Source organism: Physella acuta, unplaced genomic scaffold (genome assembly GCF_028476545.2).
Source record: "Physella acuta isolate Inbredline_101_S28 unplaced genomic scaffold, ASM2847654v3 ptg000264l, whole genome shotgun sequence".
NCBI classification, from domain to species: Eukaryota; Metazoa; Mollusca; class Gastropoda; family Physidae; genus Physella; species Physella acuta.
In genome coordinates, this window is record NW_026731783.1 from 2,586,532 (window position 1) to 2,613,111 (window position 26,580).

Below are 26,580 nucleotides of genomic sequence, written 5' to 3' on the forward strand. Positions count from 1 at the left end.
ATGCAAGCAAGTATGAGTAACTCAACTTCAGGGGAAGTAACCGATCCTACCCAAATCACGTCAGGGGAAGTAACTAACCAGACCCAAGTCACGTGGGTGGATTGCGTCATCGCCTCCTTCTGCCTGCTCATCTCCCTCTTCATCTGCACGGTCAACACGCTGACCATCGTCACCATCAGCAGCACCCCGTCCCTACGGACCATCGCCAACACCTACGTGGTCAGCCTATCCGTGGCTGACCTTCTGGTTGGCCTTGAACTCATCCCGACGGCGCTTTACTTCATGCCCCCGACCCGCTACTCCATCTTCTTCCGGTTCATCCGAATCTGCATGATGCTCAACGGTTTGAATCTCGGGATCGCTGGAACTTCCGCTTTCCACATTACTTTTATATCCATAGACCGATACCTCTACATCGCTAAGCCGTATTTCTACCAAAAACACATCAATATTCATGTTTCCATAACCTTAATCACGACAGGATGGGTTATCGGACTTGGATATAGTTCCCTCCCGCAGTTTTTCCACAATCCCTACGGCGCTACCCCGACTTGCAGTCCTACTGTAAACTTCCCCGTTTGGTATCTTTTCTACGGCGCTCTGAGCGCCTATATCACGCTTGTCATCATCATCTTCACCATGTGCTACCTCATCATCAGAACAGCCATCAAACAGCGCAACGCAATTTGCGCGACAACATTCTCGCACTCCAACGAAGGAAACGCGGTGATCTCGCGAACGACGATGAAAAGCTTGAAGTACTTCTTCACCGTTTTCGGCGTTTTCTTTGTTTGCGTGACGCCGACGGTTTTGTGTATGGCTTTGGATTATTACGTCAGAGTCCCCAGTGTGGTGTATAACTGTCTGGTCATGCTGGCATTGAGTAACTCGGCCATGAACTTCGTCATACTCACCCTCCAGAACAGGCAGTTTCGATGTTCGCTGCTGAAGACGGTGCGATGTTTGTTGTGTTTCGATAGCTGGAGCGACCGGGTGATCTCTATTACACCCACGCACAACTAGATGGAAATACCTGGACTTTTATGTGACACACATACACGACTAGATGGAAATACATGGTCTTTTATGTGACACACATACACGACTAGATGGAAATACATGGTCTTTTATGTGACACATATACACGACTAGATGGAAATACATGGTCTTTTATGTGACACATACGACTAGATGGAAATACCTGGACTTTTATGTGTCACACACAACTAGATGGAAATACCTGGACTATTATGTGTCACACACAACTAGATGGAAATACCTGGACTATTATGTGTCACACACAACTAGATGGAAATACCTGGACTATTTATGTGACACACATGACTAGTTGGAAATACCTGGACTTTTATGTGACACACACAACTAGATGGAAATATCTGGACTTTTATGTGACACACATAACTATATGGAAATATCTGGTCTTTTATGTGAAACACACACAACTAGGTTGGAAAGACCTGGTTCTTCCTATGACCAGAGTCCACACATAGCTGGAAAGACCTAGTCTTCTACAAGACCAGCGGGAAGTTGCTGGAAAAACCTTGTGTTCCACACGACATTCACCAACAACTAGTTGGAAAGACCTGTTTTTTTTACGTGACACACACGCAATTGGTTGGAAAGACCTGCTCTTCTACATGACATCCAGGCAAAACTAGCGGGAGATTGCTGGAAAGACCGTAGGCTCTACATGACATCCACCCGCAATAAGTAGCAAAACCCTGGTCTTTGACGGAAAAACCTAATTTCCTGCATGCCATCTGTGCTTAAAACCAGTCCAAGATTGCTGTAAAAAACTTTGTTCTATACATAGACAAATACGAAACTAACTGACAGAACTTTATCATACAAAAAATCAGATTCCTCTATTGGTTGAAACAGCTAACGTGATTCAATTACTTATTAGTTGCTAGTTATTTATGTAAATGAACATCTGTGAGATCTAAAATTTAATTTGTGTATAAGCTGTAAATACATGTCTTCTTCTTCTTCGTTCTTTGCTGTAATATATAAGAGTTAAGTATTATCTGTAAACATGTTATGCGCTATATGGTCCCTTGACTCCCTTTCTGCTTTTCTTTCTGGATTTGCTTCCACAGCCTTTGTCCTCCCGCGATAAATCCTAGATGGGTTGCTGTCCCCAGCTAACAAGCCTAAATAGCCCGGGAATACATGTTTAAACAAAATAGATTATTCGTCAAGATTTTCCTTTGGGAAATGTGAACTCGGCAATTATTTACCATTAACGTTTCCATTACATTTAACTAATGCAAAAAAACACACAATTAAAAAGTAAATAAAAACACACTATTCACTACATTTGTCGATGTTTTTATTTAATACAAACTTCTCCGTTGGTAAACTGTAGGAGGTCAGAGAGAAAAGCTCAGACATACAGACATATAAACACGTAGACAAACATACCAACAAGAGGAAGACGATTACATGCATTAATGTATCACATAAAAAGTAAGGCAGTCAGATCAATATACAGTAAAAAATGTAAAAACTAGAAAATAGTTTAATAATGGAAAAATAAATGATTTTAATATTCCTTATTGTGATTATAAATATTATATTTATTTATTAAAAAATTAAAAAAAAAAACAATTTTTTCTTTACCAATAATCTAGTAAATTGTTGATTAGGCGATTTTTCAAATACCACTCTTTAAAACGATCACTTATTAAAAAATAACAATCTCAAAAAATAAAATAGTGTTGCTGCTTTGTTTACGAATATAAACTTTAGATTAAAATCTTTATATTTTGTTTAAGCCATTAAGTACAGCCTAAAATGCATTTAAAACAAAATTTCCTTACAGTTGTTAAAATAAAAACAACATTTTAAATAAAAGGGTATGTAATTAATTTTTTTTCCAAATTTTTGTGACGTCATTTCATGAACCCATTTCCCAGGAGATTACGTGATCTATACAGTTCTGTTGATTTTGTTGAGCTGAGTTCCAACAGTCTCGCTCATTGGTCAACACCAGGGGTCCAATCAGCGCCGCCCTTTAATTCCGGCAGCTGTGTAAGGCCGAGACCCATTGGCTGTAGCTATTTATAGAATGTCTGCTAGGGTTCCAGTCGGTGCCAGAAGTTCAGAAGGAGTGGGAGTCGAGGTCCACCTTGACCAGTCCAGTTGTGTCGGGTGGTGTTTCGAACCTAGGCCACAAGAAACATTGGTCAATTTGTCTTAACGATTAATGCTGATCTTAGATTTAATGTGTCGTTTTTTTTTTAATTTGTAAATTGGGTACGCGAAATTAAATTGAAAAATACGGAAGTTAAGAACTGAACGAGTAAAAGTGTTATTTAAACAAGTAAACGAATGAGAGATCTTTATGTGTATATACATTTTTAGAGTATAAGGTAATGGAGTTTTTTTTTTTTTTTAAACTCAATGATATGAAAAAAAACGTAAATTAAGGTGTATTGTTTACAGAGTTTCTTCCAGGTATCTCTTCGAGGGGGGGGGGGGGGGGCAGAGAAAGTCTACCGCCCCACCCCCGAACAAAATGGATTTTAAATATTGCTTTTAACAGTGTCCGCACCCCCCCCCCCCTCCTGGAGAAAAAAGTCTGGAAGAAACACTGATTGTTTAGTGATTATATTTTGTTTTTCATAACATAATTCTATCTCAAAATTAAAAAAAAAAAGCATAAATTTGATGTACGAATAATAATCTACTTGTTTTACAACAAATCTACTGGTCATATGGTCGGATGGTCATATGGTCGGATGGTCATATGTTCGGATGGTCATATGGTCGGATGGTCATGTGGTCGGATGGTCATGTGGTCGGATGGTTATATGGTCGGATGGTCATATGGTCGGATGGTCATATGGTCGGATGGTCATATGGTCGGATGGTCATATGGTCGGATGGTTATATGGTCGGATGGTTAGATGGTCGGATGGTTATATGGTCGGATGGTCATATGGTCGGATGGTCATATGTTCGGATGGTCATATGGTCGGATGGTCATGTGGTCGGATGGTCATGTGGTCGGATGGTTATATGTTCGGATGGTCATATGGTCATATGTTCGGATGGTCATATGGTCGGATGGTCATATGGTCGGATGGTCATATGGTCGGATGGTCATATGGTTCGATGGTCATATGGTCGGATGGTCATATGGTCGGATGGTCATATGTTCGGATAGTCATATGTTCGGATGGTCATATGTTCGGATGGTCATATGTTCGGATGGTCATATGGTCGGCTGGTCATATGTTCGGATGGTCATATGGTCGGATTGTCATATGTTCGGATGGTCATATGGTCGGATGGTCATATGTTCGGATGGTCATATGTTCGGATGGTCATATGGTCGGATGGTCATATGGTCGGATGGTCATATGGTCGGATGGGTCATTTATAGAAAGACAGGCTGCACTTACTTGTACTTGTTGATCTTGAGAAAGTTGACCACTGTTGGTTTGATCAGGTTCGAATCCTGCCCGTCTCCCGTGATGATGGTCACGTGACGGATGTGCTGGGCGCGGTTCCTGCGATATGCTGGGTGGGGGAGGGGGGGGGGGGGTCGGATGAGAGAACATCGTGTGTTAAATCTTACACGGCGTGTAAAGAGAGAAGGTGTGGATGTTAAATAGACCACCACGGCACACCTGTAAATTGAGTCTTTGGAACTTGGTGGACCCTGGGGTAGGTGAAGTAGAGTTCACCTGATTCTCTGACCTCGGCATATGAAGGGATAGTATTGACAGCTCTATCCTCTGTCGCCTTTACTATCACCAACGTTAGTCATTTACTCCATCAGAGCTGGGTGGACTCATGGACACTCTCTAGTCCCGTTCCCGAACCGAGAACGAAACTCGAGACTTTTGAGCTAGCAGCCAAACGCTCTACCATTCGACCACACCGTCCCAACTCTACACCAGCCCTGCCCTACACCAGCCCTGCCCTGCCCTCTAGCTGCCCATTAAGTACTCACCTTCCTCGTGCTCCTGAAGAAAGGAGTGCAGCACTTTCATCGCGCCGGTCACTGTATGTCCGTGAAGGTCAAGGCTATCTAGTGGACTAAAAGGTCACACAACATTAGGACTCGCTTAAGTCGTACGCTATTTTAAAAGAGTTTAAATAACTAACATACCCGACAAAACTCTTTTCCTTAAGGCATAAGCTTACACTCAGCGGCGTAGAGAGGGGGGGGGGGGGCGGGGGGTGCGGACCGCACCGGGTGACACCATTTAGGGGGGTGACACCAAGGCAAAAAATTGCAAAATATATAGAGAAAAACTTGAGGGGAGGGGGTGCAAATCGAAAGTCTGAAGGGGGGGGGGTGCAAATCAAAAGTTTGAGGGGGTAGGGGGGGTGCAAATCGAAAGTTTGAGGGGGGGGGGGGGTGCAAATCGAAAGTTTGAGGGGGGTGCAAATCGAAAGTCTGAAGGGGGGGGTGCAAATCAAAAGTTTGAGGGGGTAGGGGGGTGCAAATCGAAAGTTTGAGGGGGGGGGTGCAAATCGAAAGTTTGAGGGGGGGGGGGTGCAAATCGAAAACTTGAAAGTTTGTGCCCGGGTGACACCCGACCTCGCTACGCCACAGCTTACACTTATCCATAAACACATTGTAAAGATTTTTCAATATACCCTTAACTTGTGTGGCCGGATAATCTCCTTACGTATTGACAGGAAGTCTTTAATGTTAATCCTAATGCCGGAATATTTAATAGCTAGCTGTAAGACTGTAATGTTCGTATCTTAGGGGGGGGGGGGGGGGGGTGGGGACTGACCGATATATTCATAGCTAATCATAAGACTGTATAAATAGTGATACTTTTTTTTTCTCCTTCTTTGATCTTAACTATAATGTTGGAAGTGATCTCGTCCAACACAATTAAGCGTTACGTATCAACTTGTTTTCCGCCATATAGGCCGTTGACTCAGATTTCAGCCTGCTTTTTGGATTTGATCCATAGCCTTTGTCTAACCAAGAACAAACTACAAGGCAGCAGTTGTTTGATTTTGGAGTTGTCTCTCCTAGAAGAGTGGCTGTCCCCAGATAACGAGCCTCATCTGCCAGGGGGTTCGGGACTTACCGGTTTAGCAGTCATGAGCTCTACCCACCAGACCACACTGACCCCCATATATTGTTCGTATCTTGGGGCAAATCTCACCTGCTTAAAGGTAAGTAGCCGTTGGGGTGTGTGGAAATATTTCTAGGGGGTGGTGATGCACTGCGTTCATTCAGTTCGTGGTTTTTCTTCACCTGTTGGAGAAAAGAACAAAAGGACATTTTATAGTCGGTTAAAGTCGGTAGGACATTATACAGAATACAGGTTGAAGACAGTAGGGCTGAACAAAGATGAAACATAATACATTTAACACACTATAGTACTAGGGGCTAACCGGCTGTCTTAATTTCGGGGGTAACCGACACTCTTGACATTGGGGATAACCAGTACTTTTGACCTCGGGGGTAACCTAAACCTTAGCCATCGTTTCTAGTCACCCCATCTAGTCATTGGGAAATAACAGGCACCATAGTTTTCCATGCTACCCAGCACTCTAGCATACAGTAAACCCTAGCTAAACCCCACACCCCTGCCATCTAGCATACAGTAAACCCTAGCTAAACCCCACACCCCAGCACTCTAGCACACAGTAAACCCAAGCTAAACCCCACACCCCTGCACACAGTAAACCCTAGCTAAACCCGACATCCCAGCACTCTAGTACACAGTAAACCCTAGCTAAACCCCACACCCCTGCCATCTAGCATACAGTAAACCCTAGCTAAACCCCACACCCCAGCACTCTAGCACACAGTAAACCCAAGCTAAACCCCACACCCCTGCACACAGTAAACCCTAGCTAAACCCCACACCAAAGCACTCTAGCATACAGTAAACCCTAGCTAAACCCGACATCCCAGCACTCTAGCATACAGTAAACCCTAGCTAAACCCGACATCCCAGCACTCTAGCATACAGTAAACCCTAGCTAAACCCGACATCCCAGCACTCTAGTACACAGTAAACCCTAGCTAAACCCCACACCCCTGCCATCTAGCATACAGTAAACCCTAGCTAAACCCCACACCCCAGCACTCTAGCACACAGTAAACCCAAGCTAAACCCCACACCCCTGCACACAGTAAACCCTAGCTAAACCCCACACCAAAGCACTCTAGCATACAGTAAACCCTAGCTAAACCCGACATCCCAGCACTCTAGCATACAGTAAACCCTAGCTAAACCCGACATCCCAGCACTCTAGCATACAGTAAACCCTAGCTAAACCCGACATCCCAGCACTCTAGCATACAGTAAACCCTAGCTAAACCCGACATCCCAGCACTCTAGCATACAGTAAACCCTAGCTAAACCCCACACCCCTGCCATCTAGCATACAGTACACCCTAGCTAAACCCCACACCCCAGCACTCTAGCACACAGTAAACCCAAGCTAAACCCCACACCCCTGCACACAGTAAACCCTAGCTAAACCCGACATCCCAGCACTCTAGTACACAGTAAACCCTAGCTAAACCCCACACCCCTGCCATCTAGCATACAGTAAACCCTAGCTAAACCCCACACCCCAGCACTCTAGCACACAGTAAACCCAAGCTAAACCCCACACCCCTGCACACAGTAAACCCTAGCTAAACCCCACACCAAAGCACTCTAGCATACAGTAAACCCTAGCTAAACCCGACATCCCAGCACTCTAGCATACAGTAAACCCTAGCTAAACCCGACATCCCAGCACTCTAGCATACAGTAAACCCTAGCTAAACCCGACATCCCAGCACTCTAGCATACAGTAAACCCTAGCTAAACCCCACACCCCTGCCATCTAGCATACAGTAAACCCTAGCTAAACCCCACACCCCAGCACTCTAGCACACAGTAAACCCAAGCTAAACCCCACACCCCTGCACACAGTAAACCCTAGCTAAACCCGACATCCCAGCACTCTAGTACACAGTAAACCCTAGCTAAACCCCACACCCCTGCCATCTAGCATACAGTAAACCCTAGCTAAACCCCACACCCCAGCACTCTAGCACACAGTAAACCCAAGCTAAACCCCACACCCCTGCACACAGTAAACCCTAGCTAAACCCCACACCCCTGCACACAGTAAACCCTAGCTAAACCCCACACCAAAGCACTCTAGCACACAGTAAACCCTAGCTAAACCCCACACCCCTGCCATCTAGCATACAGTAAACCCTAGCTAAACCCCACACCCCAGCACTCTAGCACACAGTAAACCCAAGCTAAACCCCACACCCCTGCACACAGTAAACCCTAGCTAAACCCCACACCAAAGCACTCTAGCACACAGTAAACCCTAGCTAAACCCCACACCCCTGCCATCTAGCATAAGTAAACCCTAGCTAAACCCCACACCCCTGCCATCTAGCACACAGTAAACCCTAGCTAAACCCCACACCCCTGCCATCTCTACGCACATGCTAGACTCACAACATCCAAGGCCAAGACACAGATAAATAAAATACTTAAAAAAAAACTTTTTAAAAAACCACGTTTTTCTTGTGGACTAAAAAGTAGAAAATAACTATTTACATACATTTGATGACAAAAAACGTGGGTACGTTCACTATCAAATTTCCCGACCCATCTGCCCGACCCACGTTTTTTGTCATCAAATGTATGTAAATAGTTATTTTCTACTTTTTAGTCCACAAGAAAAACGTGGTTTTTTAAAAAGTTTTTTTTTAAGTATTTTATTTTCTCCTTTTTAGTCCGTTGCTACACATGAAAAACGTGGTTTTTAAAAAGTTTTTTATATAGTTTATTTTCTACTTTATCTAATCACTTGATTAAGTATGACTTGACTAAGTGTTTTTAAATACACGGACTAAAAAAATCTTGAGCGACCGATACGCTTTAAACAGAGAAAGGGTGTCATTTACGTTGCTGGCGTGGAGATCTACTCACGAATCACGTGATCAAATCTCCCATAAACAAACAAATAAACGCGAAGCTGAGTTAAGGAAAAACGTGTTTATGTGTATTTTAGCATGCCCAGCGTACCAACCGTGTCACCGTCAACAATGTGTTACCGTGTCCGTTCTCCTTTTTAGTCCGTTGCTACACATAAAAAACGTGGTTTTTTAAAAAGTTATTTTTAAGTATTTTATTTTCTCCTTTTTAGTCCGTTGCTACACATGAAAAACGTGGTTTTTAAAAAAAGTGTTTATAAATACACGGACTAAAAATCTTGAGCGACCAGGATTCGAACCTGGGTTGTCGCGGCCACAACGCGAAGTACTAACCACTATACGATCACGGCCAGCGCGCTCACATCGATTGGGGCCGAAGTAACTGTGTCAATAGGACTGCAGTCTTGTCGGTATCTTTAGAAATCATGTCCTCAATTTTATGGTCCTTGGGGCGTAATTAAATTAAGCTAATTACGGTCACTAATTGCTAGTTTTTATGATTGCATCTGAAATTGTTAGGCGAAAGTAGCATGCATGCCAAATTTCAGGTCTCTAGAGCAATCAGAAGTGGGCTAATTTTCGATGTCAATTTTAACAACAAACATCCAAACAAACAAACAAACGCGAAGCTGAGTTAAGAAAAACGTTTTAATAAAATAAACATTATATTGTATGCTTTGCCAGAACTCTCCTCATCCAAGTTTAATAAAACATTAGAGTGATGCATAGCATACAATAAAACATTAGAAAAATACTAAGCATACAGAAATGCTCTCATCACCCCACCCCTCCAAGTTTAATAAAACATTAGAGAAATGCATAGAGTATAAAAACAATTCAACCTCTCCTACTCCAAGATGAATAAAATACTATAAAGATGCACAACATAAAACAGTTATGTCAATTCCCCCACCCAACTCAAAGGTTAATAAAACATTAGATTAAATCAAAGCATACAAAACTAATGTCAACATTACGGTTAAAAAATTCGTTATGTAAGCATTCATTCTTTGATTAACACATTTTATTCTTTCATGGGCTCGTACGTCATAGAATGAAGATCCTTTCTATTCTGGGTTAAATCAATCGGAAATATTTCATCTAATTTTGTTGTTTCATGTGACACGATAGAGCTATGCAGATCTGCTAAGTTAAATTTAAAAAAAAAAAGGATGTTTATTTGTTCGCAAATGTAATGCTCTCAAAGACGTTTTAAACTTAAAAGAATCTTTAATGCTTCACATTTTTATGTGAATGCTCAGCAAAATTACTTTGAATTTTACGAAATATACTTTTTTTAAATTTTAAAAACAATCACTAACATTTTTTTATCTTTAAGAAAACAATTTTGTAAGAGTAGGTTCCTTCATAATAAAAGCGTATTTTTACTATTATGATATAGATTGTTTTGATACACATATTGTATATATATAATTACAAGTAGAAGTTGTGCTGATCTTTTAATTGATTGAATCTAATCGGGAACAAAATATCGATAACTGGTAGGTAAACAGCTAATGTTCACCACAAAAAGACTGGTAACAAAAACACGCAGTTTGCGGATGACAAATTGTTCCTACTAGTCAAAGATAGAACGACCCACTTTGTTCAAAACAAAATGACCCACCTTACTGAGGACAAAATAACCCACCTTATAACAAACAAAATGACCCATCATGTTGATTAAAAATAGACCCACCTTATTATGGACAAAATATTAACAAAATGACCCACTTGATGAAAAAAATGTCCCACCTTGATGAGAACATAATGACCCACTTTGCTATAGCAAAATGACCCACCTTGATGAAAACAAAATGACCCACTTTGCTAGAAAATAATGACCCACCTTCATGAGAACAAAATGACCCACTTTGCTATAGCAGAATGACCCACCTTGATGAAAACAAAATGACCCACCTTATTACAGACAAAATTACCCATATTGATGAGAACAAAATGACCCACTTTGCTAGAACAAAATGACCCACCTTATTACAAACAAAATGACCCACTTTAATGAGAACAAAATGACCCACGTTGATGAGAACTAAATGACCCATTTTGCTATTGCAAAATGACCCACCTTGATGAAAACAAAATGACCCACTTTGCTAGAAAATAATGACCCACCTTCTTGAGAACAAAATGACCCACTTTGCTATAGCTAAATGACCCACCTTGATGATAACAGAATGACCCACCTTATTACAAACAAAATGACCCACCTTGATGAAAATAAAATGACCCACAATGCTAGAACAAAATGACCCACCTTGTTAACGACGAAAAGACCGGTGACAACGGCCATGAAGAAAAACACGAGAACTGATCCTACGACCTTGTTGAAGACCAGGGTCAAGGCCAGAGACCCAAGGCCAAGTAGCGAGACTGTCTGGGGCTGGAGTGGCCTCAGTTTGAACACCGAGATGGCCAAGGTGATCAAAACACAGGCCACAATGGCCGTCACCTTGCTAGAATTTAAAAAAAAATAAACGATCAGAAATGTTTAACTTGGAAGGGAAGTAACTCCAATCGAAATCTATGTATAAACAAAAGGCCAAAATTTATACGCTACGATTCACAACTATGTGTGCTGATAAAAGGAAGTGCTTAATGTGGCCAACATTCTGTTGAGGTTTTCTCTATTAAGCTTCTATTTATAATCATGCATATTTTTAAAAGCACAGTGTTTATTTCCTCGACAGAATGTGAGACGATATAAGCATCTTGCGTTTTACCTCTATCGTTGGTAGAAAAAAATCACTACCTTAATACAAAAAAATGCAATCTACATCTAATAATACATTCAATTGAGTCCAGATTTACACGCCGTGGGCTTAACGTAACTATTGCAACCCCACCCCCACCCTCCCTCACCCCAATAAGAGGTTAGAGGCTGGGGAGCAAGAGAGGTTTTTTAATTCATTTAAAACAGCCGTAAATTTAATTATATACATGTTAATTACTGTTTTTAATTAACTAAGTATTCAGTACTTAAGCTTTTTTTTTAGTGGTAGAGCTTTCGACTGTTAGCCCGAAGATCTTGAGTTCGGATCTCGATTCGAACTCGTAACTGTAGGATGTCGCTGAGTCCACCCAGCTCTGATGGGTACCCGATTCAAATTACGGAAAGTAAAGGCGGCTGGGCATAGTGCTGGCCACACTATCCTTTCACATGCCGAGGTGAAAAAGAACATGTTAACTACTTCATCGGCTTTATGGATCTCTAAATCTGAAAGGGAACTTAACTTACATATGGATATTTGGTCATCATATTTTTGTTTTTTTAATCGCTCCATCCCCCTCACCACCCACCCCACCCTACCACCACTACCCACTAAACCATTGTTTATCTGAGCATGCGGGAAATCCGGCAGCATTTGCTCTAACTGAATTTATATAAGATGCGATGTATTCGCAGTTTTCTGTTTCTATCAGGTAAATAAGCCCCAGCTGTTGGTCGATCAATGGCCACTTTAGAAATGTCATTGTGATGCTGACAGAAGATGACGCGTTGTAGATGCGATGAGGTTTGATATAGACGGGAGAAGGTACGGAGGGATAATTGAATACTGGGTATAGCTTTACGGTTACACTAAATTTGTGTGTGGTAACACTAATATTGTGTGTGTGGTTACACTAACTTTGTGCGTATGGTTACACTACCATTGTGTGTGTGGTTACACTAACATTGTGTGTGTGGTTACACTAACATTGTGTGTGTGGTTACACTAACATTGTGTGTGTGGTTACACTAACATTGTGTGTGTGGTTACACTAAAGTTGTGTGTGTGGTTACACTAATATTGTGTGCGTATCGTTACACTAACATTGTGTGTGTGGTTACACTAACATTGTGTGTGTGGTTACACTAACATTGTGTGTGTGGTTACACTTAAGTTGTGTGTGTGGTTACACTAACATTGTGTGTGTGGTTACACTAATATCGTGTGTGTGGTTACACTAACATTGTGTGTGTGGTTACACTAACATTGTGTGTGTGGTTACACTAACATTGTGTGTGTGGTTACACTAACATTGTGTGTGTGGTTACACTAACATTGTGTGTGTGGTTACACTAACATTGTGTGTGTGGTTACACTAACATTGTGTGTGTGGTTACACTAACATTGTGTGTGTGGTTACACTAACATTGTGTGTGTGGTTACACTAACATTGTGTGTGTGGTTACACTAACATTGTGTGTGTGGTTACACTAACATTGTGTGTGTGGTTACACTACCATTGTGTGTGTGGTTACACTAACATTGTGTGTGTGGTTACACTAACATTGTGTGTGTGGTTACACTAACATTGTGTGTGTGGTTACACTAACATTGTGTGTGTGGTTACACTAACATTGTGTGTGTGGTTACACTAACATTGTGTGTGTGGTTACACTAACTTTGTGTGTGTGGTTACACTAACATTGTGTGTGTGTGGTTACACTAACATTGTGTGTGGTTACACTAACATTGTGTGTGGTTACACTAACATTGTGTGTGTGTGGTTACACTAACATTGTGTGTGTGGTTACACTATCATTGTGTGTGTGGTTACACTAAAGTTGTGTGTGTGGTTACACTATCATTGTGTGTGTGGTTACACTATCATTGTGTGTGTGGTTACACTAACATTGTGTGTGTGGTTACACTAACATTGTGTGTGTGGTTACACTAACATTGTGTGTGTGGTTACACTAACATTGTGTGTGTGTGTGGTTACACTAAAGTTGTGTGTGTGGTTACACTAACATTGTGTGTGTGGTTACACTAACATTGTGTGTGTGGTTACACTAACATTGTGTGTGTGGTTACACTAACATTGTGTGTGGTTACACTAAAGTTGTGTGCGTGTGGTTACACTAACATTGTGTGTGTGGTTACACTAATATTGTGTGTGTGGTTACACTAACATTGTGTGTGTGGTTACACTAACATTGTGTGTGTGGTAACACTAACATTGTGTGTGTGGTTACACTAACATTGTGTGTGTGGTTACACTAAAGTTGTGTGTGTGGTTACACTAACTGTGTGTGTGGTTACACTAACATTGTGTGTGTGGTTACACTAACATTGTGTGTGTGGTTACACTAACATTGTGTGTGTGGTTACACTAAAGTTGTGTGTGTGGTTACACTAACTGTGTGTGTGGTTACACTAAAGTTGTGTGTGTGGTTACACTAACATTGTGCGTGTGGTTACACTAAAGTTGTGTGTGTGGTTACACTAATATCGTGTGTGTGGTTACACTAACATTGTGTGTGTGGTTACACTAACATTGTGTGTGTGGTTACACTAACATTGTGTGTGTGGTTACACTAACATTGTGTGTGTGGTTACACTACCATTGTGTGTGTGGTTACACTAAAGTTGTGTGTGTGGTTACACTACCATTGTGTGTGTGGTTACACTACCATTGTGTGTGTGGTTACACTAAAGTTGTGTGTGTGGTTACACTAACATTGTGTGTGTGGTTACACTAAAGTTGTGTGTGTGGTTACACTAAAGTTGTGTGTGTGGTTACACTAAAGTTGTGTGTGTGGTTACACTAAAGTTGTGTGTGTGGTTACACTAAAGTTGTGTGTGTGGTTACACTAAAGTTGTGTGTGTGGTTACACTAACTTTGTGTGTGTGGTTACACTAACATTGTGTGTGTGGTTACACTAACATTGTGTGTGTGGTTACACTAACATTGTGTGTGTGGTTACACTAACATTGTGTGTGTGGTTTCACTAACATTGTGTGTGTGGTTACACTAACATTGTGTGTGTGGTTACACTAACATTGTGTGTGTGGTTACACTAACATTGTGTGTGTGGTTTCACTAACATTGTGTGTGTGGTTACACTAACATTGTGTGTGTGGTTACACTAGCATTGTGTGTGGTTACACTAACTTTGTGTGCGTATGGTTACACTACCATTGTGTGTATGGTTACACTACCATTGTGTGTGTGGTTATACTAACTTTGTGTGCGTATGGTTACACTACCATTGTGTGTATGGTTACACTACCATTGTGTGTGTGGTTACACTAACATTGTGTGTGTGGTTACACTAACATTGTGTGTGTGGTTACACTAATATTGTGTGTGTGGTTACACTAACATTGCGTGTGGTTACACTAAAGTTGTGTGTGTGGTTACACTAACATTGTGTGTGTGGTTACACTAACATTGTGCGTGTGTGTGGTTACACTAACTTTGTGTGTGTGGTTACACTAACATTGTGTGTGGTTACACTAATATTGTGTGTGTGGTTACACTAACATTGTGTGTGTGGTTACACTAACATTGTGTGTGTGGTTACACTAATATTGTGTGTGTGGTTACACTAACATTGTGTGTATGGTTACACTAACATTGTGTGTGTGGTTACACTAACATTGTGTGTGTGGTTACACTAACATTGTGTGTGTGGTTACACTAACATTGTGTGTGTGGTTACACTAACATTGTGCATGTGGTTACACTAATATTGTGTGTGTGGTTACACTAACATTGTACGTATGGTTACACTAACATTGTACGTATGGTTACACTAACATTGTACGTGTGGTTACACTAACATTTGGCGTATGTCACACATTGTGTGTGTGGTTACACTAACATTGTGTGTGTAAATTTGAAGTGAAGGCTGATTATTTTATGCGTTATGTATTCAGTACATTGGTTGAGGACATATGTTCTGCATATGTATTAAACGGATATTTAGAACATGTGTTTAGCGCATGTTTTAGAACATGGGTTTACCTCACGTGCTTAGCTCATGTGTTTAGCTCATTAGTTTAGCTCATGTATTTGGGCAAAAGTTTCAGCAATGCATTGAGCACATGATTTTGTACATTTGTTTAAAATATGTGTTTCTAATATGTGTTTGTAACATATGCTTATCATATGAATTTAGTGCTGATGTTTAAAATATGTGTTTAGAACACGTGTTCAACACGTGAGTTTAGCACATATGTGAGCTTGTGTTTAGCATTTCTGTTCAGCTAACTTTTGTATAGCATATAGAGTTAGAGTATTTGTTAGTTTTAGCCCAAGTGTTAAGCAGTTGAGATAAATACGTGTGTTTAGAATATGTGTTTAACGCATGTGTTTAGCTCATGTGTTAGGCACAGCTCCAGAAAGTAAAATCTTTTAAATGGCTGTAAGACTTTTGTTTTCGTATTGATGATAATCTCTTTGTTGAGCTTAAGGTACAGCATTGGACGAGGTTAAGACGCTTGTCTGGTGGAGCTTAAGATTCTTGTGTGGTGGAGCTTACGACGCTTGTTTTGTGGAGTGTAAGATACATGTCTTGAGGAGCTTACAACGCTTGTCTGGTGGAGCTTAAGACGCTTGTTTTGTGGAGTGTAAGATACATGTCTTGAGGAGCTTACAACGCTTGTCTGGTGGAGCTTAAGACGCTTGTTTTGTGGAGTGTAAGATACATGTCTTGCGGAGCTTACAACGCTTGTCTGGTGGAGCTTAAGACACGAGTCCGATAGAGCTTTCGACACGTGTCTGATGGAGCCTAAGACAAGTCTCTTGTGGAGCTTAAAATCTGGGGGATCTTAAGACTCGTATTTTGTGGATCTTAAGATACATGTCTTGTGGAGCTTAATATGCATATGTAGTAAAGCTTAAGACACATGTACGGAGGAGCTTAAAACACATGTTTAATGGAGCTTAAGGTGTGAATCTGGTGTAGCTTAAAACACGTGTCTGATGAAACTTAAGACGCGTATTTTGTGGAGCTTAAGATACGTGTCTTTTGGAGCTTAAGACGCATGGCTAATAAAGCTTAAGACACATGTACGGAAAAGCTTAAAACACATGTCTAATGGTGTGAGTCTGGTGGAGCTTAAGACACGTGCATGGTTGGGCTTAAGACACACACGCGGTAAATTCAGTCCTACACGGGTCAAGACCTGCAATGCACTACGAAATCTCCTATAGATGACTCATGTCCTACTCGCATCCTAAACATTAACACCAATGCCCCTATAAACACATTAACACCAATGCCCCTATAAACACATGACACCAATGCCCCTATAAACACATTAGCACCAATTCCCCTATAAACACATGACACCAATGCCCCTATAAACACATTAGCACCAATGCCCCTATAAACACATTAGCACCAATGCCCCTATAAACACATGACACCAATGCCCCTATAAACACATGCCACCAATGCCCCTATAAACACATGACACCAATGCACCTATAAACACATGTCACCAATGCTTATATAAACACATTAGCACCAATGCCCCTATAAACACATGTCACCAATGCACCTATAAACACATGTCACCAATGCTTATATAAACACATTAGCACCAATGCCCCTATAAACACATGTCACCAATGCACCTATAAACACATGTCACCAATGCTTATATAAACACATGACACCAATGCCCCTATAAACACATGTCACCAATGCCCCTATAAACACATGTCACCAATGCACCTATAAACACATGTCACCAATGCTTATATAAACACATGACACCAATGCCCCTATAAACACATTAGCAACAATGCCCCTATAAACACATGTCACCAATGCACCTATAAACACATGTCACCAATGCCCCTATAAACACATGACACCAATGCCCCTATAAACACATGTCACCAATGCACCTATAAACACATGTCACCAATGCCCCTATAAACACATGTCACCAATGCACCTATAAACACATGTCACCAATGCTTATATAAACACATGTCACCAATGCCCCTATAAACACATGTCACCAATGCCCCTATAAACACATGTCACCAATGCACCTATAAACACATGTCACCAATGCTTATATAAACACATGTCACCAATGCCCCTATAAACACATGACACCAATGCCCCTATAAACACATGTCACCAATGCACCTATAAACACATGTCACCAATGCCCCTATAAACACATGTCACCAATGCACCTATAAACACATGTCACCAATGCTTATATAAACACATGTCACCAATGCCCCTATAAACACATGTCACCAATGCCCCTATAAACACATGTCACCAATGCCCCTATAAACACATGTCACCAATGCTTATATAAACACCTTAGCACCAATGCCCCTATAAACACATGTCACCAATGCACCTATAAACACATGTCACCAATGCTTATATAAACACATGTCACCAATGCCCCTATAAACACATGACACCAATGCCCCTATAAACACATTAGCAACAATGCCCCTATAAACACATGTCACCAATGCACCTATAAACACATGTCACCAATGCTTATATAAACACATGTCACCAATGCCCCTATAAACACATGTCACCAATGCCCCTATAAACACATGTCACCAATGCACCTATAAACACATGTCACCAATGCCCCTATAAACACATGTCACCAATGCACCTATAAACACATGTCACCAATGCTTATATAAACACATTAGCACCAATGCCCCTATAAACACATGTCACCAATGCTTATATAAACACATTAGCACCAATGCACCTATAAACACATGTCACCAATGCCCCTATAAACACATGTCACCAATGCCCCTATAAACACATGTCACCAATGCACCTATAAACACATGTCACCAATGCCCCTATAAACACATTAGCACCAATGCCCCTATAAACACATGACACCAATGCCCCTATAAACACATGTCACCAATGCCCCTATAAACACATGTCACCAATGCCCCTATAAACACATGCCACCAATGCCCCTATAAACACATGACACCAATGCACCTATAAATACATGACACCAATGAACCTATAAACACATGACACCAATGCACCTATAAACACATGTCACCAATGCCCCTATAAACACATGACACCAATGCCCCTATAAACACATGACACCAATGCACCTATAAACACATGACACCAATGCCCCTATAAACACATGCCACCAATGCCCCTATAAACACATGACACCAATGCACCTATAAACACATGCCACCAATGCCCCTATAAACACATGACACCAATGCACCTATAAATACATGACACCAATGAACCTATAAACACATGACACCAATGCACCTATAAACACATGTCACCAATGCCCCTATAAACACATGACACCAATGCCCCTATAAACACATGTCACCAATGCCCCTATAAACACATGACACCAATGCCCCTATAAACACATGACACCAATGCCCCTATAAACACATACTACACTGATCAAATGAGTCACAATGGCCTGTTTCCGTCCCTTCATTGAATGTAATCAATAGACCCCCTGTCGTTTATGAGGCCATACAACCCAGTCATGCAACATTGATCAGATCGATGACACTTCTGCACGCTGCACATTTGACTCATAGGTTCTTTTTTGTTTAACACAATCTGATTTCTTTCGCAGGAATTATATTAAAAATGTGTTCCCTTCTTTTTTGTGTTTCGTCTTTTATTTCTCGATATTTGTCTTATTTCTAATAACTGTAATATCACCTCACCCTCCTTCTCAAAAAAAAAAAAATTTAAAAAATCTTGTTATAATAACAAAAAAGAATTCTCTGATTTTTTTCATAAACAACGACAAAAACTTTTAGTTTATTTAAAACAAGCTCATATTTCTTGAATGATTAAGTGTATAAGTATCATTTTTATAATCAAAGAACACAGTTGCAATTTTCAAAATGCTATTCAAGTTTTCAACTGCAGTTTTTAACGATATGTAGTATTATAAAAATTTTAAAAATCTTTTAAAATTCCTTCTTCATTATGACGGAAGTGTCACCTTGACATACATCACCAAGACACACATGTCACCATGACACACATGTCACCATGACACACATGTCACCATGACACACATGTCACCATGACACACATGTCACCATGACACACATGTCACCATGTCACCATGACACACATGTCACCATGACACACGTCACCATGACACATGTCACCATGACACACATGTCACCATGTCACCATGACACATGTCACCATGACACACATGTCACCATGTCACCATGACACACATGTCACCATTACACACACGTCACCATGACACACATGTCACCATGACACCTACGTCACTTAAGACACATGAACACATGTCACCATGACACACACGTCACCATGACATACCTAAGACTACAACAAACACGCACACAACAACCTACATTCTCATAGACTCACCCGAAAATGGCGGGAACTGTGACGGAAATGACGAAAACAACAACTCTCTCCGCCGGGAGGTCGCAGTCAGCAAACGTAACCACCGCCGCAACGACAACAACAATGAAAGCGAAAGTAGTTGTAGGGTCGTACAGCATGGAGGCGGTGATGATGACGTGCATCAGAAGGAGCAGGATGGGTTCTGGGTCAATCTGGGGAGAAAGTTGACAAATATAAACTTCCGGTGTGGGAGATGAACTACGGAAGTCTTGAACTATAAACAAGCGTTACTCTAAAGTTGACAAATATCAACTTCCGGTGTGGGAGATGAACTACGGAAGTCTAGCATTATATACAAGCGTTACTCTAAAGTTGGCAGAACAGATGCAATATTGCTTGTGTTTAGTATCGCTACTCTAAGCCTATTGTCAATAACCTCAGAAATAAGCCTATTTAATTAAAATCCTATCCTTAAGAAATATATACATTTTAAAATGTATATTATTATAGCATATATATATATATACATATATATAGCATATATATATATATATCATATATATAGCATATATATATAAAGCGTATATATAATATTATATATATATATTATATATATAAATGATATAAATGACCATCTTTACAAATATACAAGTAAACAAATATAGCGTGCATTGACCCTATATAGACATATATACATATATATAAATATATTTAAATATATATATATATATATATATATATATATATATATATATATATATATATATATATATATAAAGCGTATCTATAATATTATATATATATATATATATATGTATATATATATATATATATATGTATATATATATATATATATATATATATATACAATATATAAATGATATAAATGGACATCTTTACAAATATACAAGTAATCAAATATAGCATGCATAGACCCTATATAGACATATATACATATATATATATATATATATATATATATATATATATATATATATATATATATATATATATATATATATATATATATATATATAAATATATAAATATATATATATATATATATATATATATATATATATATATATATATATATATATATATATATATATATATATATAGACAATTATACAAATATACAAGTAAACAAATATAACTTACTACAAAAGGGTATATTTATAGTACAATCTAAGCAGATAACAAAAGCTAGTTAATATAAAGATTGTAAAACAAAGAAAGACAACCTTATAAATCTTGATAAGAATGGCCGACAGGGAGACAACCACGGCAAACGCAATAGTTGTGTTGAAAACCAGGGCCACACCTATCATCAATAGGCAGGTGAGGCAGAGAGCGAATTTCTTCACCCCTGGGGCGAACGGTCGAACTGTGTCGAACCACATTTCGAGCCTTCTTGGGTCCTGTCTCTCAGTAAATCTTCTCTCCGATCTCTATTCTTGGAATTTTCTTTCAGCGGAATTTACGAAACGAAATTGAAGATAATTCAAGAATAATCTCCCTTTAGTAGTCTCCCTTAGTTTTGAAATTATCCAATAAAGTGAAATTAAATTTCCTTTATTTATTTTTCACTCGATTTACAAGTTCACTATTGCGTAAAGTTCTTTAAAGAAAAAAAATACACATTTAATTTCCACGTAAACATTTTCTACACTATATATTTAGATGAAAACTACATATTATAACGCACATGATTTGTAAAGAAGAAGATTGATGAAAAACTCCATGGGTACACCACAATAAAACAACTTATCTTTTTTAAAAACTGTTGTCACTGTGTTACAATGAAAGCTGAACTTGGCCCTAACGGTATAAAAACTACAAACCAGCCTATTGTTTTTAATGTTAAAAACCGACTTACAATAACAAAAATGTACACTGAATATGGACTATATCTAAGCCAACAAAACTAGCAACTGGTATAAAATTCCAGTATCATAACCTTTAAAATATCAGTCAAAACACTGCACATCACATTTCGATCCAATAGATATATTATATTGTTTTGCCAATTGAATGTTATAAATGACGCAACATATTACGAGTGAATAAACTAACTAAACTCTATTATGAGTACACTTATGCAAATCTCACAACCTCTTGAATGGCTATATGTACATCAAACAGGTACTATAACTAAAACCACAGATTGTCGTACCCTTAAAGTTACTTAAAGTTACATTATATCAATAGCCATTAAACTGTGTTCGATCGAACCCAAAGGTTTCGATGAGTCAGTCTCAAGAGTTCAACTATAGTCAAAACATACCCGACAAAAAACAATACTCCTAATCCTATAGATCGAATACCAATGACAATACCAAATTTACCTAATCATAAAACTACCTGGTGTCATGAGAACCTACAGGTAACTTACTACTGGGGTAATCACAAAAAGGGTTACCTATAATACCATCATGCTAGGGAAATAAATTAATGCTTCTGTCGACTAAAAGATGTGGTGTGTTTACGTTTATGGTTCCAAAATCTATAGCGATGACTGACTGACACACTACCTAGCCGCTTATATTATAGATATATTATTAATATATATTAATATATATATATATACATATATATATATATATATATATATATATATATATATATATATATATATATATATATATATATATATATATATATATATGGATAGCGCCGGGACAACTAGTACATTGAGAGCATTGGGACGCCCTTGGGATGAGTACCAGCGAACACCTACAAGATCGGATTATCCTCATTAAGTCCAGATTTAATTAAAGTTGGGGTTATTTGACCTTGGCCTATTTGGAACTTCTGGATTAGAAAACGAAAACTACAAGACATGGCACGCCTTCAGTAAGTTTAGAACTAATAATTCTGGAATTATTTGACCTTGACCTATCAGGTACTATAGCACCAGGGAAAAAATAGCTAAAAGACGGGACTGTTCTTCAGTATAACAAGGATTTACAATGCTGGAACTATCTTAACTTTCTGTGCCCTCAGGCTATAATACTTAGTTTTTTATTTTTTTTATTTTGGAATTTTTCATTGAAAAAATCTGGCCACTCGCCCACGGCCCTGTGTAAATCTGTATAATTAGCAAATTAGATTTAATTAACTCACAGATTTATCGATTTTTACTCCTCACGCAAAGGTTTCCTTAACAGTTCGATAATTTAGAGGCGTAGCTCAGATATTCAAACTAACGCGTTTTACAGTACTAAAACAGGCTTTCAATCGATGTAATATATCAAATGGGATTTTGTAGGCTTATATAAATACTAACTAGGAAATTATGTACAAAATAATTACTAACTTTAAAATATGTTCTAATCAAATTAGCACTACTGATAGTAAAAGTATAGAATCTTCAATTAACCGGCACATTTAAAAATCTGAGTCAATATGGATTGGTGTTTCCTATACTTATGTAAACAGTCAATCAAAATTATTAGTGACTATTTTTATTCAATAAAATAACAATTACTTATGGAAAAATGCACTCTATGTATTAAAGAAACAGTATTTTCAAATTACAACCGAGGATATAATTCACTCAATTAGCAACTGCCGAAGAAAAAAAATCTCAAAATTCAACTGTCTTAAGGAAATAATTCACTCAAATTACAGCTGGGTTAAGGAAATAATCACTCAATTACCAACGGCTAAAGGAAAAACTTCACTCAAATCACAACTGTCTTAAGGAAATAATCACTCAATTACCAACGGCTAAAGGAAATAATTCACTCAAATCACAACTGTCTTAAGGAAATAATCACTCAATTACCAACGGTTAAAGGAAAATAACACACTCAAAATTACAATTGTCTAATAAAATAATTCAATAGAAAGACCACGGACTTGAAACATTGACCATAAATTCAAATCACCACTATCCACATCAATTATTCAATCAATCACATTGAACATAGTACAACACCGTCCCTGAATTCACTGCATTGGAAACAATCATTCAAACAGCTCTGTTAAATAAACTATAATCTACGCAAAAGTATCGAAGCATTGTTTTAATTTCTTTTCTAATCGTGCTTTTAATAACTGATAAAAAAAAACACACGTAAGGATCAATCACTTTACACATGTCAACAACACATAGACACAACACAGGTATCCATATCACACAGAGGTGTGCTCAACCTTTCAACACGAACACATCCCTTTTCCGCCGTTTCATAGTGTGTGAACACGAATCTATATCTTCAGTGACACAAACACTGCCGCGTGTAGAAACACAACACACATAAAAACACAGGGATGTTCCCAACATACAGGTACCCAACCACATACGACCAGTTTAGTTTTACTACTGAAAACATACACCATGTGTGTATGGAAATTTTAAAAAATTTAAAGTTTATTTGCATAATGGCTTGAATCGATTCCCACCTAGGTCAACTCATTGATTTACACGTGCAGACCTTTGTCACGCACGTGAGGGGGGCTATTTGTAACCACCAGCCGTATGACTACACTGCAATAAGCAGAATGTAAGAGATTCTATAAATAGACCGCAACATGTTGTCTTTTTGTATTTATGTCTTGCTCTTGCCGTTCCTCCAGCTGTTGTGTGTATGCGTGTGTACGTCAGCGTGTGGGTATGTCTGTGTGTACGTGTATGTGAGTACATCCGATCGATTTGCGGCAGGATTTGCATTAAAAAGCACATTCGTGTGATGTGTGAAATTAATTCAACTTTATCAGTGTACAGCTGTTTTGTTTTTAAACTAACGCTTATCAGTACTAGCGGCAACATAGTGTTTACCAAATACATCGGATTTGTTCCTTTTGTTTTATAGAGAGACTGAAACAACAAACTAGTGCATACAGTGGCGTAGCGAGGTCGGGTGTCATCCGGTGCGGCACTTAATGGTGTCACCCCCCAGAGGCGTAGCGACCCTTCCCGGGGACAAACTTTCAAATTTTTGATTTGCACACCCCCCCCCCTCAAACTTTCGATTTGCACCCTACTCAAGTTTTTGATATGCACCCCCCCCCCCTCAAACTTTCGATTTGCACCCTCCCTCAAGTTTTTCTCTATATATTCTGCTATTTTTTGCCTTGGTGTCACCCCCCCCTAAATGGTGTAACCCGGTGCGGTCCCCCCCCCCTCGCTACGCCTCTGAGTGGATGTTAATGACTGGAAAGTCTAATGTCAATCGATCAGATAGAATTATGAAATCACTGGCCCTTATGTCTATCGTGAAGGTAAAGGTTCAGAGAACTGGAGATCTCACATACCGAGAATAAACATTACATCATTCTTCTTTTTCTTCTTCGTTCTTAGTTTTAGTGTAGGAAGGGATCCCTTCCAACATAATTAAGTATGCGTGTCAACCAGTTATGCGCCATTGAGGCCATTGACTCAGATTTCAGCCTGCTTTTCTTTTTGGATTTGCTTCCATAGCCTTTGTCCAACTAAGAACAAACTACAATGCAGCAGTTGTTTGATTTGGGAGTTGTCTCTCCTAGAAGAGTGGCTGTCCCCAGCTAACGGGCCTCATCTGCCCGAGGGTTCGAACTCTAGACTTTTCGGTTTAGCAAACATGAGCTTTACCGACTCGACCACGTCAACCCCCACACCATTCTATAATTGAGTGCATTGTAAGTCGGCCCTCACAATACTTCACGCACTAAGTAGTACTATCACAATCCTATATTGAACTTCTACCTTAGAAATCCCACAATTGAAGCCCTACCCTCATCTTCAAATCCCACCGTCCATGGTACCCCCCCCTCCCCCTCAATGCCTTACCATCATCCTTCAAGTCACTCCCTAGAATCTTATCCCCACTGTCCTATCACCAACGTTATATCCCTAGTCTTAGAATACTGAACAAAACTGATAAAGGCATGCCTCAAAGTTCTATCCCAAATGCCAGCTTGCCATGTTCCAAAATGAAAGCCATACACTCAATGTCCCACAAATCAAGACCTCACATAGAGGCTCTATAATCAAGACTCTACAATCTATATACCCCAAATTATATTCCCACAATAAAGACCATCCAATCAAATTCCCACAATCAAGACCCTCCAATCACACAATCAAGACATCCAATCAAACTCCCACAATCAAGACCATCCAATCAAGCTCCCACAATTAAAAACCTCCAATCAAAGTCACACAATCAAGACCGTCCAATCAAACTCCCACAATCAAGACCCTCTAATCAATTACACAATCAAGACCGTCCAATCAAACTCCCACAATCAAGACCCTCTAATCAATTACACAATCAAGACCGTCCAATCAAACTCCCACAACCAGGACCCTCCAATCAAACTCCCACAATCCAGACCCCGCAATCAACGTCAAAACGACTAATACTAACCACCCTCCCATGATCATAGCTATAAATTCAACTCACCCCTTTCCTTACCTAAACTCTCTCACATTTATACATTAACACAGCATTAATTCTCGCATTAAAGTAATTCGTCATCA

At 39.4% G+C, this 26,580-nt stretch overlaps 2 protein-coding genes across 3 annotated transcripts; one reads left to right on the top strand and one right to left on the bottom strand.

The window, feature by feature from the left end:
• On the top strand, positions 1–1,023 carry LOC131939096 (trace amine-associated receptor 13c-like). Its single transcript, XM_059297328.1, has one exon. The coding sequence runs from the start codon at positions 1–3 to the stop codon at positions 1,021–1,023; it is 1,023 nt and encodes a 340-aa protein (XP_059153311.1).
• A 1,317-nt stretch (positions 1,024–2,340) lies between these two features.
• LOC131939122 (uncharacterized) lies at positions 2,341–24,448 on the bottom strand. 2 transcript variants are annotated; one of them, XM_059297345.1, is made up of 8 exons: positions 24,273–24,448; positions 21,356–21,732; positions 20,133–20,323; positions 11,241–11,439; positions 6,165–6,256; positions 4,985–5,070; positions 4,431–4,548; positions 2,341–3,188 (listed from the first exon to the last, which is right to left on the bottom strand). In XM_059297345.1, the coding sequence occupies exons 2-8, from the start codon at positions 21,512–21,514 to the stop codon at positions 3,125–3,127; spliced, it is 909 nt and encodes a 302-aa protein (XP_059153328.1). In that variant the 5' UTR covers positions 21,515–21,732; positions 24,273–24,448; the 3' UTR covers positions 2,341–3,124. The 2 variants fall into 2 exon arrangements, with proteins under 2 accessions (XP_059153328.1, XP_059153329.1); XM_059297346.1 differs by having other exon boundaries at positions 24,258–24,448.
• Positions 24,449–26,580: the final 2,132 nt, after the last annotated feature.

What these genes read in the sequence shown, in the direction of transcription:
- LOC131939096 (XM_059297328.1), top strand. Translation starts at nt 1, where the DNA reads ATGCAAGCAAGTATGAGTAACTCAACTTCAGGGGAAGTAACCGATCCT.
- LOC131939122 (XM_059297345.1), bottom strand. Translation starts at nt 21,514, where the DNA reads ATGTGGTTCGACACAGTTCGACCGTTCGCCCCAGGGGTGAAGAAATTC. An exon ending in TTCTTATCAAGATTTATAAG is followed by an intron (nt 20,324 to 21,355) that starts GTTGTCTTTCTT and finishes CTTTCTCCCCAG; the next exon opens with ATTGACCCAGAACCCATCCT. An exon ending in ACAGTTCCCGCCATTTTCGG is followed by an intron (nt 11,440 to 20,132) that starts GTGAGTCTATGA and finishes TTTAAATTCTAG; the next exon opens with CAAGGTGACGGCCATTGTGG.